Source organism: Chelonoidis abingdonii, chromosome 23, assembly GCF_003597395.2.
Source record: "Chelonoidis abingdonii isolate Lonesome George chromosome 23, CheloAbing_2.0, whole genome shotgun sequence".
NCBI classification, from domain to species: Eukaryota; Metazoa; Chordata; order Testudines; family Testudinidae; genus Chelonoidis; species Chelonoidis abingdonii.
In genome coordinates, this window is record NC_133791.1 from 23,196,023 (window position 1) to 23,211,413 (window position 15,391).

At 49.0% G+C, this 15,391-nt stretch overlaps 1 protein-coding gene across 7 annotated transcripts; it reads left to right on the plus strand.

Annotated features, from left to right (window-relative positions):
• Window positions 1-761: 761 nt before the first annotated feature.
• Window positions 762-14,027, plus strand: PPIH (peptidylprolyl isomerase H). 7 transcript variants are annotated; one of them, XR_012654763.1, is made up of 10 exons: window positions 763-910; window positions 1,050-1,114; window positions 2,594-2,617; window positions 2,981-3,025; window positions 3,542-3,584; window positions 5,036-5,128; window positions 9,210-9,297; window positions 10,597-10,637; window positions 12,230-13,225; window positions 13,780-13,854. XR_012654763.1 is itself a non-coding variant. In XM_032772505.2 (10 exons), exons 1-9 carry the CDS (start codon window positions 845-847, stop codon window positions 12,296-12,298), a joined length of 534 nt encoding a protein of 177 aa, XP_032628396.1. In that variant the 5' UTR covers window positions 763-844; the 3' UTR covers window positions 12,299-12,320; window positions 12,926-13,869. The 7 variants fall into 7 exon arrangements, 4 of the variants coding, with proteins under 4 accessions (XP_032628394.1, XP_032628396.1, XP_032628395.1 ...); XR_004372575.2 differs by lacking the exon at window positions 12,230-13,225 and adding an exon at window positions 9,792-9,860 and having other exon boundaries at window positions 13,780-13,828; XR_004372574.2 differs by lacking the exon at window positions 13,780-13,854 and adding an exon at window positions 9,792-9,860 and having other exon boundaries at window positions 12,230-12,275.
• The last annotated feature ends 1,364 nt before the right edge of the window (window positions 14,028-15,391 follow it).

Genomic DNA, 15,391 nt, shown 5'->3' on the forward strand with positions numbered 1-15,391 from the left:
GGCATGAGAGGAGCAGAAGGGGGAAAGAAGGCAGTAATTGAAAGACCATTTCAAAGTTTGGCCCAAGCGAGGGGGCATGGGGGGGCATCTTTGAGCTTCCCACCATCAGGTGCCCAAATGTTGTCAGCTCTGTGCTTGAGTCAGAGCACCTGTTTTGAGTGAAATAATTTCACATAAATGATGGTCGGGGCAGCACACGTCCGTCAGTGTACAATCAGACAAAGAGGAGCACGCGAGATGAGAAGCACACGGGTTGCCTAGGGGCTCTTGAGCAGCCAGGCAGGGGCAGCCCATGCTGAGAAGCTGCTGTCTAGTGGATAGGGAGAAATAAAAAAGCCCCTCTGACCCCCCCGCCACCCGTTTATGCAAACAGATGACCGTCTGCAGTTCCAGATCAGGTAACCGCTTCCCCTCTGCCAGCCTCACGGCAGAAGCCTCCCCGCACGGGCTTAACCCGGGACGCCGCCACTCCGCATCATTTGATGCTCTTCAGACACCAGCCTAACCTGGCCTCCGGATGTTGGAATAACCCCCCCCCCCCGGGCTATTACGCCTGCAATTCTCCTCCCCCCCCCCCCCCCGTTGCACGCCGGGTAAGAACCAGACCGGGGAACCTTATGCCAGGAGGCAGCAGCTTCAGCAGATCTTATTGCGCACGCGCAGTGCTTCCCGCCTAGCAAATGCCCGCAGCTTTTCGCACCACGCGGGTCCCTTCGCAGCGACACCGCCCCCCCCCCCCGGACGGAGCACGTGTTGCTGCGCAGGCGCGTGCCTCGGGCAGGCTCGCCATGTTGCCGCGGGAGGCCGGTGGCCGCGTTCTGCTTCCGGTTCCGGGTGGGTCGCCATGGCGGCGCTGGCAGCCAACCCCAACAACCCTGTGGTCTTCTTCGATGTCAGCATCGGCGGCCAGGTGGGGGGACGGGGGTGCGGGGGCTCAGGCCGGGAGTAGAGGGGGAGGGGCCGGGTGCGGGGGCTCGGGCCGGGGGAACAGGCGGGGGTTGTAGCCCTTAGGTGTGTGGGGCCTGGCGCTGATGCTCTCTGTCCCCCAGGAGATCGGCCGCATGAAGGTGGAGCTGTTCGCTGACGTTGTGCCCAAAACGGCAGAGAATTTCAGGTAGGTTGTGGCACTTTGCTCCCACTGAGGCAACCCAATGCCTGGGGGTGGTCACGCAGCAGCTCATGATAGGACAGCCCCATACCTGACCATCCCTCCCTGTACCTGGTGCCCAGGGTGTCTGACTGGGAAGAGATTTTAGGGGTGGTTGTGCACTGAGCTTCTGCCAAGGCACATGCAGCAGATGGCACACTTGCACATGATCAGCTCTCTTTAACATGTGTTTTCATCAGCAAGGAAATTGTTAACGGTGTTGATAATTAAACTGTTCTCATTGGATTTCAGAGCCAATATCCCATTCGGATGAGAGGGGTAGTTCACATTTCTCAAAGCTTAGTTTCAGGCTCTCTGTAGACCCAGCCAGACATCACTGCGTCAGTTACACTCCAGTTATGTTTTAAGATGTCTTTATAATATTCAAGACTAGAGATTTAAATTAAACGAAATCTTAGAATCTGGAGCACAGGGTGCACCTTCTAGATTAAAAGTACTTGCTTGCTGGACTGCTAGAGGCCAGGCCAATGTTACCCTTGGCCTTTTTTTTTTTTTTTTCCCCACCTCTAGGAAATCCTGCTCTGAGCATATGTTTTCTCCTGTTCACCACCTGCTTTCATTGAGTGACATTCTGGGGAGGGTGGGAATAGTCATGAGTTTGTCTAAACTCTTTTCCTCAGACATTCATAATTTCCTCTGAACTTTTACTTTTAGCTGGTCCCCTAAAGGTAAGGGGTAGGGTTAAGATTCTTATCCCCCACATCAAGTCTCCATATTGGAAATAGCCTAGCAGATGTGGTGGCCTTACTGTTGTATCTCCCCGTCACCACCAGATTTTATGCTAATCTCCTTGAGATTCAGTCTGCAAATTAGCAAAACTCAGCTGTACATTCAGACTGGCCAGACTTTTACTACTTCCTAAGGAAGGAGTGCCTGACGTAAGCAGCTACTCCCACATGCTCAGAAAAGAGCAGTGAGTCAACCATTCCTGCTTAGGAGATGTGTGCATGACTCAGAAACCCAGCAGCCCACTCTGTTCATGTTTGCCCCTTCCTCCCATAGCACCTCAGCACACGAGAGAGATGGCAACTTACTGACTTGGCCCCCTGCTTGCTTATCTGTGGCTGAAGGGTGTCCTGCACACCAGACAGCCCAGTCCCTCAAGATGAGCAAGTGTATCCTCGTCCATCACAGACCTTCACAAAGTGCTGCCCAGTTCCACTTCTGCCTCTTACAAGCCCCAGTATCCATCTGATCCTATCCCTCTCCCAGCTGCAGAAACAAACCTGGGGAGCTGAAAGTTACTAACAGCTCTTGATGGCACCTGCTTCTAGAGACAGTGTCATTTATTCCTTCTGACAATGGACATCCCTGCTATTCCTCTTCTGTGAAATATTCAGTGGGTAATAATTTGTGTCCTTGATTTTTCAAATAACTTTTCAAAGTGACTCACTCACTGCTGTGTTTGTTGTTTTTTCTTCTCAGGCAGTTTTGTACAGGTGAATTCAGGTATGTAGGATCAGTTTCTGCCTTCTCTTAAGCAGTAAGTTCACACAAGCAGGGGGAAATAGATGTACTTGTTCTTAACCTCCTGCCAATGATAGTCTTGTTACCTACATGAATGCAAAATGAAGACTCTTGGAAAACACTCTGTTGACATCAAAAATATTTTTGCTGTTTGTCAGACTCAATTGGCTATAAACTGCAATATTGCCAAACAAGCTGCCCTCCCAAGCAGTGTAAGAGGGAAGATTGTCAGGGCAGCACATAGGAGTTGATCTCCTCAGCTTGGAGCTCTTGGGACTAAAGACTCCTGGGGGTTTTCGTGTTGTGACTTGCAGGAACTGCCAATGCCCTTTCTTTTTCTTGTAGAAAAGATGGTGTTCCAATAGGTTACAAAGGGAGCACTTTTCACAGGTAAATACTTTTCCTTCTAATACTTAAAACAGCTTGGTGAACTACAGGCATTCTGGAGCCCTCTTGTAAAGGACTTCTTGAAACGAAGAGACATGCTGTACACATCAAAAAATAGTAGCTCTGCATTTGTTTTCCTTCTGTAACCTGTCTTGCGCATATCATTTGGGTGACTGTCTGCTGTAGTTCTTGCTGGCCCTTCTGTTGTACTCACAGAGAGAAACCACAGCCTTCTAGGTGCCTTTGACCCAATATACAGGTAGTATGTACTCCTTTCTCTGCCTCTCTTGAGATCAGGGTTCAGTTCCCTTGAGTACATCACCAGATCCAATGGCCAAAGGCCGCAATTTGTTTTAGCTTAAACAGTGGGAATTCTATATTGGTTTATTACAGAATGTATGTGTTTGCAAATCCTGATGCATTTTCACTGTTGTGGGGAATATCTGTTTTTCACTGACATATTAAGCATCCCAAGAAGTTTTTTCAGAAAAAAGTAACTTGTTTTTTTTATTACTTTAGAGTCATTAAGGATTTTATGATACAGGGAGGTGACTTTGTAAACGTAGGTATTTTGTGTTCTTTTCCTTTCTTAAAGGATGTGGGGTGGTGTTGCTCTCTTTCCTGGGTATATATTCATCTGTTTTCTATTCACTATTTCTCTTATGAGAAATTACTTGAGAAGCTTCGCTGGTGTTTTCCTACTCTCTGCACTGGAATAAATTGGAACATGCTAGGAAACGTATCTGGGAACTGGGCAAAATGTTTTCTCTGCAGCAACTGGAACAGCATTAGCTAAATCATCATGTATTTCTGACATGCAAAAATTCTCTTTCCTTGGGTGAGAGGTGCCAGGCTCTTCTGCCTCAATGACGGTCCTCTGCAAAGTGGGATTTCCGTGGCCTGCTGGAGGTGCCTCTGACCCTGGGAGAGTTCATTCCACATAACAGCAATGTTCTCCGTCCTCTTTTCTGCAGAAGTAACATACTGTTCTGGTATAATTTATAAATTGTTTTGAGGCCTGAATGCTTGCAGCTAGGGCCAGTAAAAGCTACCTCAGTATGGCTGGAACTTCAGCAAAATTATAATCTCTGCTTCCCATAAGCACCTCATCTGAGGCCTCACGGACAGACATCCATTGGAAAAGCCAGCAGAGGGGATCACTTCTTTGTTCTTAAAACAGCTGAGGCTAGCCCTCAACCCTGAGGCTTCCTCCAACCCCCCCTTTCCACCATGCTTACCCTTCATCATCTCCACCTCTGCCTCATTTGTCACCTGTGACCCTTTTAAACTTCCCACCCACGTCTTCCCGTCTCTCCTCCCTTCTGTTTCCTCCAGAATGTCTGCTGCGTCTAAGGGCTTGGCTACACTGGAAACTTAAAATTGCTTTTGGGGGAATTCTCCTGTGGCAGCGCTTTGAAGTGCAAGTGTGGTCACGCATGAGCTCTGGGAGAGAGTTCTCCTAGCGCTCCTGGTAATCCACCTCCATGAGGGGATTAACTCTGAGCGCTGGGAGCCTGTTTACACTAGTGCTTTAAAGCGCTCTGACTTGCTGCGTCCAGGGGGGTGATTTTTCACACCCCTGAGCCAGCAGATTAGAGCGCTATAAAATGTAAGTGTAGATAAGCCCTAAAATGATCCACTCACTATCATCCATAACCTGTCTCCTGGCTCTGAAACCTGGACTCCACCCCCTACTTTATACCGTCTATCGTTGCTCTCCTGTAGTTTCATCTGGCAGTGGTAGCAAGTCTCTGGCTGGTATGAGGAAGGCGGGCGAGGTAGCAACGGCTGAATCATAGTTACTTTTAGAACACTGGTTCCTGGTTTCCTTACTCTAAAATGTTCAGATGTTTTCTATTCTAACATTCTTGTTAACACTGGTTTTCACATGGAAATATATTCTGAATTGAAACTGTGATTTAACAAAGTGGTTTTTTTGGGAATTTTAAATATATGCTACAGAATTCACTTTTATTGAGGTGGGATTGAACACCTGCCTTTCTCTTTATACAGGGAGATGGTACTGGAGTAGCTAGTATATACCGGGGCCCCTTTGCAGATGAAAACTTCAAACTCAGACATTCTGCTCCTGGGCTGTTGTCTATGGTAAGTATAAGAAGACAAAATAGTAGGACTAAAATGGCTCTATGCTCCTTTGTGGAGATATTCTTAGCTTATCTCCTGGCTCACAGAAGTCTCCTACCTTGCATAGAATGTCTGAAAAATGCTCATTTAGGGTCAGATTCTGCTACTCTTAGTCATGTTGAGCAGTATTTTACTCTGTAAGTAGCTCCCATTGACTTCAGTGGAACCATTAATGGCATAAGGTGCTAATGAACATGACTCAAAGTAGCAGTCCAGTCAATAATTTACCCTTACCTATTAGAATTGTTGGGGTAGGTTTAATTTGCTCTGCTTGTAGAATTATTTGGTCTTACATATTTTTGCACTCCAGTAAGTCTTTCTTCTCTACTCACTAATCATTATTAAACATCACCCCAACTAATGTTGAGTCAGGGAATTGAATAGCTATAGAAATAGTGTATGAATCTTGTATAATATATGCTCCAGGCTTCATTTCATATAAACAGCCACCATCATGAGGTATGTAGGTTGGAACATACAAAATGCTATGCTGGTCCAGACTAATGATCTATCTAGTGCAGTATGTTGTCACCAGCTAGCTGTTTCAGCAGATGGTACCCCTATAATGGACAGTTGTGCTGGAACATGACTGGGCAGAACCCCAGATAGTCTGTGATTCTGAAGCTGGAGAATTTGTTGCAGAATTCTCCTTTCTCATGTTAATTTAAATAACCTGTGTCTGGACCACCGCCTGGCTGCAAAGAGAACCTCGAAAACATGAACCAAGTATAATTGATGCAGTGATATCTTCCTGAGACAGCCTGAAATGGCAGCTTTGAGAGGTGTGAACTGCACCACGCCTTGCAGAGCCCTGTTAACTCCAAACCTGTAGAGGGCTACATAAATTTCATCATTAACTGTTCCACTGCTGATTATTTTAGCAGAGACATCCAATTAACCTGTTTATCTTATAATCTTAAATGCCCTTCCCAACTGCAGAAAGCCATAACTGTCCCCCACACAGATCCCTAAATTTTCAGCTTCACCTGACACAATTTCTGTGATGCAGTAAGTGTCATCAATACAAAGAACATACCCTTCCCCCAAGAACACAGTGTGATGTTATGGATCTCAACTCAGTATTATGCTGGCCCCAAAGCTCTTACAGAGCCACAGAAGAATCTCTGTGATTCAACTGGCTGCACACACTCACAAATAACATAAGAATGGCCATACTGGGTCAGACCAAAGGTCCATCTAGCCCAGTTGCCTGTCTTCTGACAGTGGCCAATGCCAGGTGCCCCAGAAGGAATGAACAGAACAGGGAATAATCAAGTGATCCATCCACTGTCACCCATTCTTAGCTTCTGTCAAACAGGCTCAGGACACCATTTCTGTCCATCCTGGCTAATAGCCATTGATGAACCTATCCTCCATGAATTTATCTAGTTCTTTCTTAAACCCTGTTATAGCTTGGCCTTCACTGCATTCTCTGGCAAGGAGTGCCACAGGTTGACTGTGTGTTATGTGAAAAAATACTTTCTTTTGTTTGTTTTAAACCTGCTGCCTGTTAATTTCATTTAGTGGCCCCTAGTTCTTGTGTTATGAGAAGGAGTAAATAACACTTCCTTATTTACTTTCTCCACACCAGTCATGATTTTATAGACCTTTATCATATCCCTCCTTAGTCGTCTCTTTTCCAAGCTGAAAAGTCCCAGTCTTGTTAATTTCTCCTCATACAGCAGCCATTCCATACCCTAATCATTTTTGTTGCCCTTTTCTGAACCTTTTCCAAGTCCAATGTATCTTTTTTTGAGATGGGGCGACCACATCTGCATGCAGTATTCAGGATGTGGGTGTATCCTGGATTTATACAGAGGCAATATATTTTCTATCTTATTATCCGGCCTGCACAACTTGTAAAGCGGTGAGGGCCACATTACTCCAAAGAAAACAGCTGAGGGCCGAAACCTCCTGGCCCCGCAGAAACACCCCGCCCCAGGGCCTCCCAGCCCTTCAGAAACAAACTCTCCTTCCCCAGCGCCACCCCACCAAAACAGCTGTGGGCCAAAAAGGAAGGTTGGGGGTGGGGGAAGTGTTACTTTATTTTAAATCAACCAGGGGCTCCCAGCTGAAGAGATGGCTGGGAGCCCTCAGGGTCAAATTAAAGGGCCCGGGGCTCTGGCGGCTGGGGGAACCCAGCAGGGCCGGCTCTAGGCTTTTTGCTGCCCCAAGCAAAAAAAAATTTGGCTGCCCCCAGTCGCAGCCCTGGGCTCCCCCCTGTACCCTCCTGCTGCCCCAGTCCTGGGCTCTCCCCCGCCCCCACACATACACACACCCTTGCCGCTCCATTGCTGGGCTTCCCCCTTTCCTCCCCACCAGTGCCCTCCACCCACCCGACTCTGCCCCAGCCCTGGGCTCCGTCACACACACCTCCTACCGCCCCAGCCCTGGGTCACTGATAACTTGCTCCCAGAGCGGGTCATTCAGCAGGAATTTGGGATGTGCACATTCAGCAGGAATTTTGGATGTGCACAAAACACAGACAGGATTGGTTCCCATATGGTTACAGAGCTGCAGTAAAGTGGAACAATTTTCAGCTTGTGTGATTGGAGGATATCTGGATGCATATTATAAGACTGTCCTCCATAACATGGAGGAAAGTTGAGTGCCTTTATTATCTTTTGTTCACTCTTTGTTTCTTGGGGAATTTGCCACATGCAATATCACTTCTTCTTTAAACAAACAAAAGCAATGCTGTTGAAAATAGCAATTCCAGTTCTAATAGACATTTCTTGCTCAATTTTATCCTACCTTTTTTACAGTGAGTTACAGTGATCAGTATATTTATTTGGAGAGAAATGAAGTAACAGCTACCCAAACTGAGCTTGGAGCACTCCTGAATTTTGATGTTCAAATCTGGAAGCAGGTGCTGGGAGGGGGGGATGGCTCCGTGGGAGCATGCACAACTGGCGGAGCTGCCGGAGCCGACACGCTTGTCTGATGGCATGTAAGGGGCTGGGGTTGAGAGAAGGGGTAGGGGTTTCCAGGGGCAGTCAAGGGACAGGACAGGGGGGTTAGATGGGCGGAGTCGGGGGCATCAGGGACAGCAGCAAGTTGGATAGCCAATGGGTCCCAGGGAGTTAGGGGACAGGTAGGGGGTGGAGCTGGAAGTTGGGGGGTCTCAGGAGGGGGCAGTTGGGGGCAAGGACCAGCGGTGCTTAGATAGGGGGTGGGGGTCCTGGGGGGCAGTTGAGACAGAAGTCCGGGAGGGGGCAATCAGCGACCGCCGGCCGGGATTCAAAGTGCTCTGGGCTGCCCACTGCCGCGAGGAGCCCTGAGCCCTTTAAATCCCAGCCGGCCCTGCCACGGAGCCGCGGCTGGGATTCAGAGGGCTCTGCACTGCCTGCAGCCGTGGGGAGCTCTGAGCCCTTTAAATCTGAGACGTGGCTGAGAAACTCTGCGGGCAGCCCAGAGCCCTTTGAGTCCTGGCCGCGGCTGAGATTTAAAGGGCTCAGAGCTCCCTGCCACGGCGGGCAGCCCAGAGCCCTTTGACTCCTGGACGCAGCTGGGATTTAAAGGGCTCTGGGCTCCCCGCCGCTGCGGGCAGCACAGAGCCCTTTGATTCTGTGCTGCGGCTGGGATTCAAAGGGCTCTGGGCTGCCCACAGAGCGCCCTGTGCGGGGGATTTAGAATCCCCCCGCAGGCCACACAGTGAGGCTCCGCGAGCCACATGTTGTGCAGGCCTGTTGTTATCTATTCCTTTCTTAGTGATGCCCAACATTCTGTTGGCTTTTTTGACTGCCATTGCACATTGTGTGGATGTTTTCAGAGAACTATCCACAGATCAGATTCAGATGATCTGTTATTGCTCAGCAAGGGCTCTGAGGCCACAGTCAGTCCCCATCATAGCACTTGGTACTTCTTGCTTTTTTCTTTGCTCCTCATATTGTGGCGCTAACATAAACTTTAGAATCTAGTCCAGGAGTGACAGCTCGCTCTCATTTCAGGCGTCTCTGGCTTGAGATGTTCTGTTCCCTAACACGGCTACCCCTCTGATACCTAATTTTTTTGTCTGTTTTGTTTTTGCATTTTCAATCAGGCAAACAGTGGTCCAAGTACAAACGGGTGTCAGTTCTTCATCACGTGTTCCAAATGTGACTGGCTGGATGGGAAGCATGTTGTGTTTGGTGAGTAGCTGCAGCACAGTGTGATATCCTGATCATTTACCCCTTCTGGTGCAACCACATGGTTTTTGTTGTCGTTTCCCATTAACCTTATGCAAGTGGAGTCAGAGCTTCTATGGAAATCTGCCTGGAAATCTGCTGCTGCTGTGAAAGCAGCAATAAATCAGCCAGCTAACGATGACTTGTCTGAGGGAAAGATGGGGAGAACTGATGCTTATTTTGTGTGGTGGTGAACTAGCAGTGACACTAGAGTTTGCATGCTGTAATTTTACAAAGGCACCGTTTTGTGTCATAGACTATAGGATTCACGGGTGGGCCTGTATCATCTTATTACTGAACTAAGGTATAATATTGGGTCCTCCAGGCACCATGCAATATAAATATTTGATAATAGCCATTTTTGCTGTTCACAAACAACACAAACTGCATCTCCATCAGTGGGATTATTTCTGATAATACACCAGAGAGGGCTGTGTCTCAGTCTGATTTCCATGCAGGCTCTACCTGCTGGGAAGATGCACATTGCCTGTCCTGAAGATGCAGACACCAGCCCCATGTCTGGGAAGGTTGTAGTTGTATTATTTATGAACCCTTTATCAGATCTATAACAACCCCACAGGCAGGGCCATCCTTAGGCATATGTAGAATACGCAGGTGCGTAGGGTACCAGTAATTTAGGGCATCAAATTTCATGGTGCCCTAAGCAGCTGCATGCTGCGTATACGGAGCTGGCTCCAGCGGCCAGTCCCAGGCCCCCTGCTCCGCCTCTGCCTTGCCCCCATTCAGCCCCTTCCTCCAAGCCCCACCTCTTCCCACCCCTGCTCTGCCCTCACCCCACCTCCATTCCACCCCTCCCCTGAGCGACGTGGCCCACGGGATTAGCGTGGGTACTGGAGCCGGCAGAAAGGATTGGGTCCACACTCGCCAGCGGCAGCGGCGAGAAGTAGAACGACCCGGTCCCAGCCCGTTCTGCCAGCCCTCAGCTGCCACTGCTGTGAGTGTGGGGGTGGCCTTGACCCCTCCCTTCAAGCCCCCTCCCCTGAGCAACAGGGCAGGAAGCTGGGGAAGCAGAGCAGGCTGAGGCTGGGTCACTCTGCTTCCCGCTGCCACTGGTGTTCAATAGTTGTAGACACATCACTGGGGCAAAGAATGGTGCATGGAGAGGTAGCCAAGTCCAAAGCAAAGAAATCTCAGGGGTATGAGAAATTAAAGTATCATCTGTACTCTACAATCTGGGACTACAGAAAAGGTGAATAAGTTCAGTATAGAACTGCTACTAGTAAATATTCTTTTCCCTTACAGGTAAAATCGTTGATGGGCTCCTTGTCATGAGAAAAATTGAAGTAAGTTTAGTTCCCCATCCTGTTCAGGAACGTGCACGCTAGATAGTCGCATGTGGCAGTAATCCGGGCTTCATGTTCCCTCCCTGTCCATGTGCAGGATAGTGATGTAACAGTAGTGCCAGGGAGCTTCTTGCAGGGGTTGTGCCCTCTGCAGTGAGGGAGTCCGTCCTGTAGATTTACTTAGCAAGACACAGGAAGTTCTGTGCTGTGCAGTTGGAGTAGCCAGTCAGTGACTGGGGAAGCTCGTTCAGATGGGTTTGGTTGTGGCGCATAGAGTCCTTTCTGGAAACCTGTTTGATTTACAAGTTGAGAACAGGAGTGTAAGGGAGATTGGTTCTGTGATACTGCATGGTAATGTGAAGGGGATGATGAATTCCCTGAGTTCTTCAGCTGAAATCTAATCAATGCCTTCTAATCATCAATATTAAACAAGGTTTCCAAATGGTTTCCAGTGCTGCAGATACACATATCTGTTGATCAGTGAATTCCATATTTAAATGGTGTGTGGCTAATAAGCACACAGGGCCTGTTAATATACTCTTGTAAAGTGTCAGTGTACCACTGTGATGGATGGCTGAACAGACAGAGCACCCCTGGCATTCTGCTTTCTGACTGGGTGCTTGAGTGCAAAAGTGGATCCCAGAGCTGAGCCAGGAATAGTGTGTGAATGCTAATCCAGAAGGGAAAAAACATTACAGAGCTGACAACAGCTCCGCTAAAGCCTCATGTTAACCTTCACTGAGAAGGTCTCATGGTGGGAATCATACAGCACAATTCCTTTATTACTAGCTCTGTTTTAAGAAAATCGCTGGGTAGGTGACTTTTGTTAAAATTTTCTGTAGCTATACAGAAGGTGTAAACTTTCCCTGATCACCTTGTCTGATTGCAGTAAATTGGAGGTGTAGCCAACACAAAAGAGATCAAAACTGCCACGTAGTTTAGGGTTGTTATAACCAGGGCTGGAGACCAGAAGGAGATTCGTCTTGCAGTGTTTCCCGCCAGAAGTACTTTAATAAATAAAAGGAGGATAACTGTGTGCCTGTTTTGTAGGATGCCCATGATGGGCATAGTAGAAAGGAATTAAGTGACACACACACAGAGCATTAGCCCAAGTCCAGAATGATGTGTGATTTCTGAGGATGCACCTTGTGCACCCTTACTGAATAGCTCCCCCTTCTGTACAAATGTGGGATTGCTTTTCTCTTTAAAATGACACTAATTACAGTATCAAGGACCTAAAGCCAAAGAAATCTCAAGTGACATGATCCATATTGCATCTCACTGGAAGCTACATGTATCTTTGCTGCCTCTCGCTTTGTTCCCTATTTGTGAGGTCGGAGTCTCTCCCATGCGTCTCAGCTCTGCAGTAGAGGCAGTTAGCTGGCTCTAGGGAATGGTCCAAGGACATTGCTGCAGGAGAGAAGAGGAAATGAAAGAGCAGCAGTCATGAGTCAGACATAGTCCAAGTGCAGTTCCTCCATATTCGTGAGGCTCAGCACGAGTCTCTTATCCAGCCTCAAAATAGCTTGTGACTCCCACTAACTTGCTGTGTATTTATACCTTGTAACCATGTGGTTTTTTTGTCCCCCTAGAATGTACCTACTGGTCCAAATAACAAACCCAAACTGCCAGTGGTCATCTCGCAGTGTGGTGAAATGTAGAGCAATGAACGTAGAAATCTCGGTAGGTCTGTCAGTCTTCATCAGTTTGGCTGAGAAACTATCTGATAAGAGGTGATTGTGATTGAAACCCATCTGTCACTGCCTTGAAGTTCACAATTTGCAGTTCTGCCAGCTTGCAAAGAGAAGAGTTTCATATTCTGTGGGAGATGCAAGTAAACCTAAAAGCCCAAGAAAGTAACTGCTGGAAGAATAGAGGATTCTGTATTTCCTAATTCAAGGCAGCTTTGGCATTGTCCCTCCTGGGGCCTTGTGTTGTGAAGTTGAAGCACTTGCTGTCAGGATGGGGAGGGGTCTAGTCAGGTTGCTGACCCACGGTGCATCCTCTCTTCTGACTACAGAAGGTACCATTCTCCTGATCCATGGTCAGGTGTTTCTAGCACTTACTATGTTCCTGGCCACCTTGGTTTGCTCACGTAGTCGTTGGTACTTAAGGTCATAGACAGCACCAGAGACCTTGTATTAAAGTATAGTGCTGTCTTTCTCACTCATCCAGCTACTTCATCCCAGACAAAAAACGTTTCAACACGTGTGTGCAGATTGCAGCATGTCAATCTGCGACTTGACTTGAAAATTAATTCGCCAAACATCTTTTTTTTTTTTGATTAGTCTTTTAGCCACCGACTTTCAGATTTTAACAAGCAGCTAGTGGCATGGAGGCACTGCATACTATTCCTCTCCACTTATATCATCTACAAGATGAACGGAACTGCTTTCTGAAAACAAGCTAAGCCCAAATCATTCCCAAAATACCTGCATAGAGACAACACAAGGAAGGGTTTAGATCCACAGTGCTTTGCAGACATTTAGGACCCGATCCTGGAAGGTGCTGAGTGCCTTCAGCCCCTTAGAGAAGGCATTCAGTGCTTTACAGGGTCAGGCCCTCAATAAATGAAGCCTCCAGCTGTGGTAGGTAAGTAATATCATCATTCTGTGCTGCTTCCGCTCCCCAGTTCGCAGTTTCTGTTAGCTGAGTAGTTGTGCTAAGATGATGAACAGTGAAATCGTTAATAATGTTGACACTGAAATTTCCATCTTGAGATTTCAGCTTCTCCGCTGGGCTGATGTGTGGAGCACACTTCACTCAAAAGCGGGCGTTAAGTTGCTTACAGACTTGGGCAGGCGTTTACACTCTACTCAGTTTTCAAAGCTGCTTTTGCAGCTGTGGTGGCTGGGAGCATAATTTTTAAATGAAGCTGAGATTCTGCTGCAGATTCCATGGCCCCAGGATTGTGGTATTCCCATGTCCCTGACAGGGACTAGCTGAGATACAGCTACAGGCACTGTGGCTCAGCTAAGTCCCACTGCACAGCAATGTAACCCAGAGCATGAGTGCCAAATTTCTTAGCTGTTTCTGTTCCATTCCTTCAGCTATTCTTCTTGGGGATCAGTTAGTCAGAGGATTCTGTGAACTCTGACATGGCTGTTACTATTACTGATCTTCTTTCTCCTCCCACTTCCAGGTAGTCACTGGTCCCTCGTTACCCATCACTGTGGCTGCCCCAGTCTTTTCCTGCAGGCCATATCTGTGCTGCTGGCACGTCTACAGAAGTTTCTGATATTCAGGATGTACAACTTCAAAAAAAAAAAAAAAGGTTCCAGGTAATAAGCATTTGTAGTCTGTGCAAGTGTTGACTATTCAGGCTGGATCTTGGACAGAGTGCTTTTGGGCAGGTGAATACTTTGAGTACTGAATAAAAGGTAACAAAATCTAATTCTCTGTTATCTGCTAGGCATTGTTTAATTCAATAACCAACAATTCTTCCGAGGCTGGCATCATCCATTCAGTAGGTGTACATGCGCGCCGTCACGCGTCGGAGAACTTACCCTAGCAAGTCCAGCGGCCGCGGCCGCCCCCAGATGGCCGCTGCCACATGGCGGTAATAACCCTGCCCGGCCCCGCTCCCCCTCAGTCCTTCTTAAACCGCCGTTTCGGTCGTTGTACTGTGGAGCGCGGCATAGCTGACCTCCACGTCCCTACCTCTCTTGTTTCTTAGTTACATTTATTATCTTTTAGTATATATATTGTCATTACAAGTTAGAGTATATAAGTTAGCGGTTCGGCCTAGCCCTCTCTCCGCCGTCCGGCGGATGCCTGTCGCCGGGATGCAAGAGCGGGCCGGCTTGTAAAAAGCCGATCATACAGGATCCCCACGACGCTGCTTAAAGTGCCTGGGGAATCACACTCCCAGAGGAAGGCCCCCATTGCAACAGCCTTCCGGCCCGTACTAAGAAGGAGCGAGACAACGCCTCGCGACGCTTCTTATGGAAGCGGCCACTTCACCCCGCGCCGTCGCACGAGCGCGGCTAAGGCACCGACCCCCTCCGCACCACGAAAGCGCAGCGGCACCGCCCGGACACCGCGCCTGAACAGTCCTCGCTCGTCCTCTACCCCCGCTAAGCAGCCCCGGAAGGACACCCGATGTGCCGACGACGCCGGCCGCGCACAGGGCTTCTTGACTCACCTCCTTGGGATGCCGGCAGGCGCGTCGAGTCCAATCCCTCTTAGCCCGCCCCAAGATCCGGGGTTAGGTCGTAGTCCCGTCTACGCCCGAGACATTCTCCGTCGCAAGGGACCGTTATGGCCGACGACCTGGCTGCCCCACCCCCGCACCACCGGTGCGGGTTGGTACTTTCTAAGGGCAAGCCGGACGCCGCAAGAAGCACCGTCCCCGGGATCTCTCTGGTCCGGCATCGATCTCCGCTCCCGGCACGCTTCCAGGTACGGCCATCCCGGTCCCAGCAGGGAGGTCCTGCTCGAGGCCGCCGCTCGCGAGTCCGCATCCGCCTCCCCGCGGCACCGGTTGCACTCAGTGGCCCCGACAATTCACGTCGTCCCGGTACCCCCGGCACCGTCCGGCTCGGCCAGCGCTACCGGCACCGTGACACCGAGAAGCCGGTCACGGCACCGAAGGTCCAATCCGGTCGAACCTTCCCCGGCACCGCGCGGTGCAGTCCGTCCAGATCTACCCGCCATGACTCACGCATCCGCCCCCGCACCCAGAGAGCGGCCGCCGTCGAGGGCCTGGAATCGCACTACGCGCATTCCGCGCCCACCTGCCCGCTCAACAGGGT

Coding starts and splice junctions, on each gene's coding strand:
- PPIH (XM_032772503.2), top strand. CDS start 845: ATGGCGGCGCTGGCAGCCAACCCCAACAACCCTGTGGTCTTCTTCGAT. Junction 911..1,049: donor ATGTCAGCATCGGCGGCCAG/GTGGGGGGACGG, acceptor TCTGTCCCCCAG/GAGATCGGCCGCATGAAGGT. Junction 9,298..10,596: donor TGGGAAGCATGTTGTGTTTG/GTGAGTAGCTGC, acceptor TTTCCCTTACAG/GTAAAATCGTTGATGGGCTC.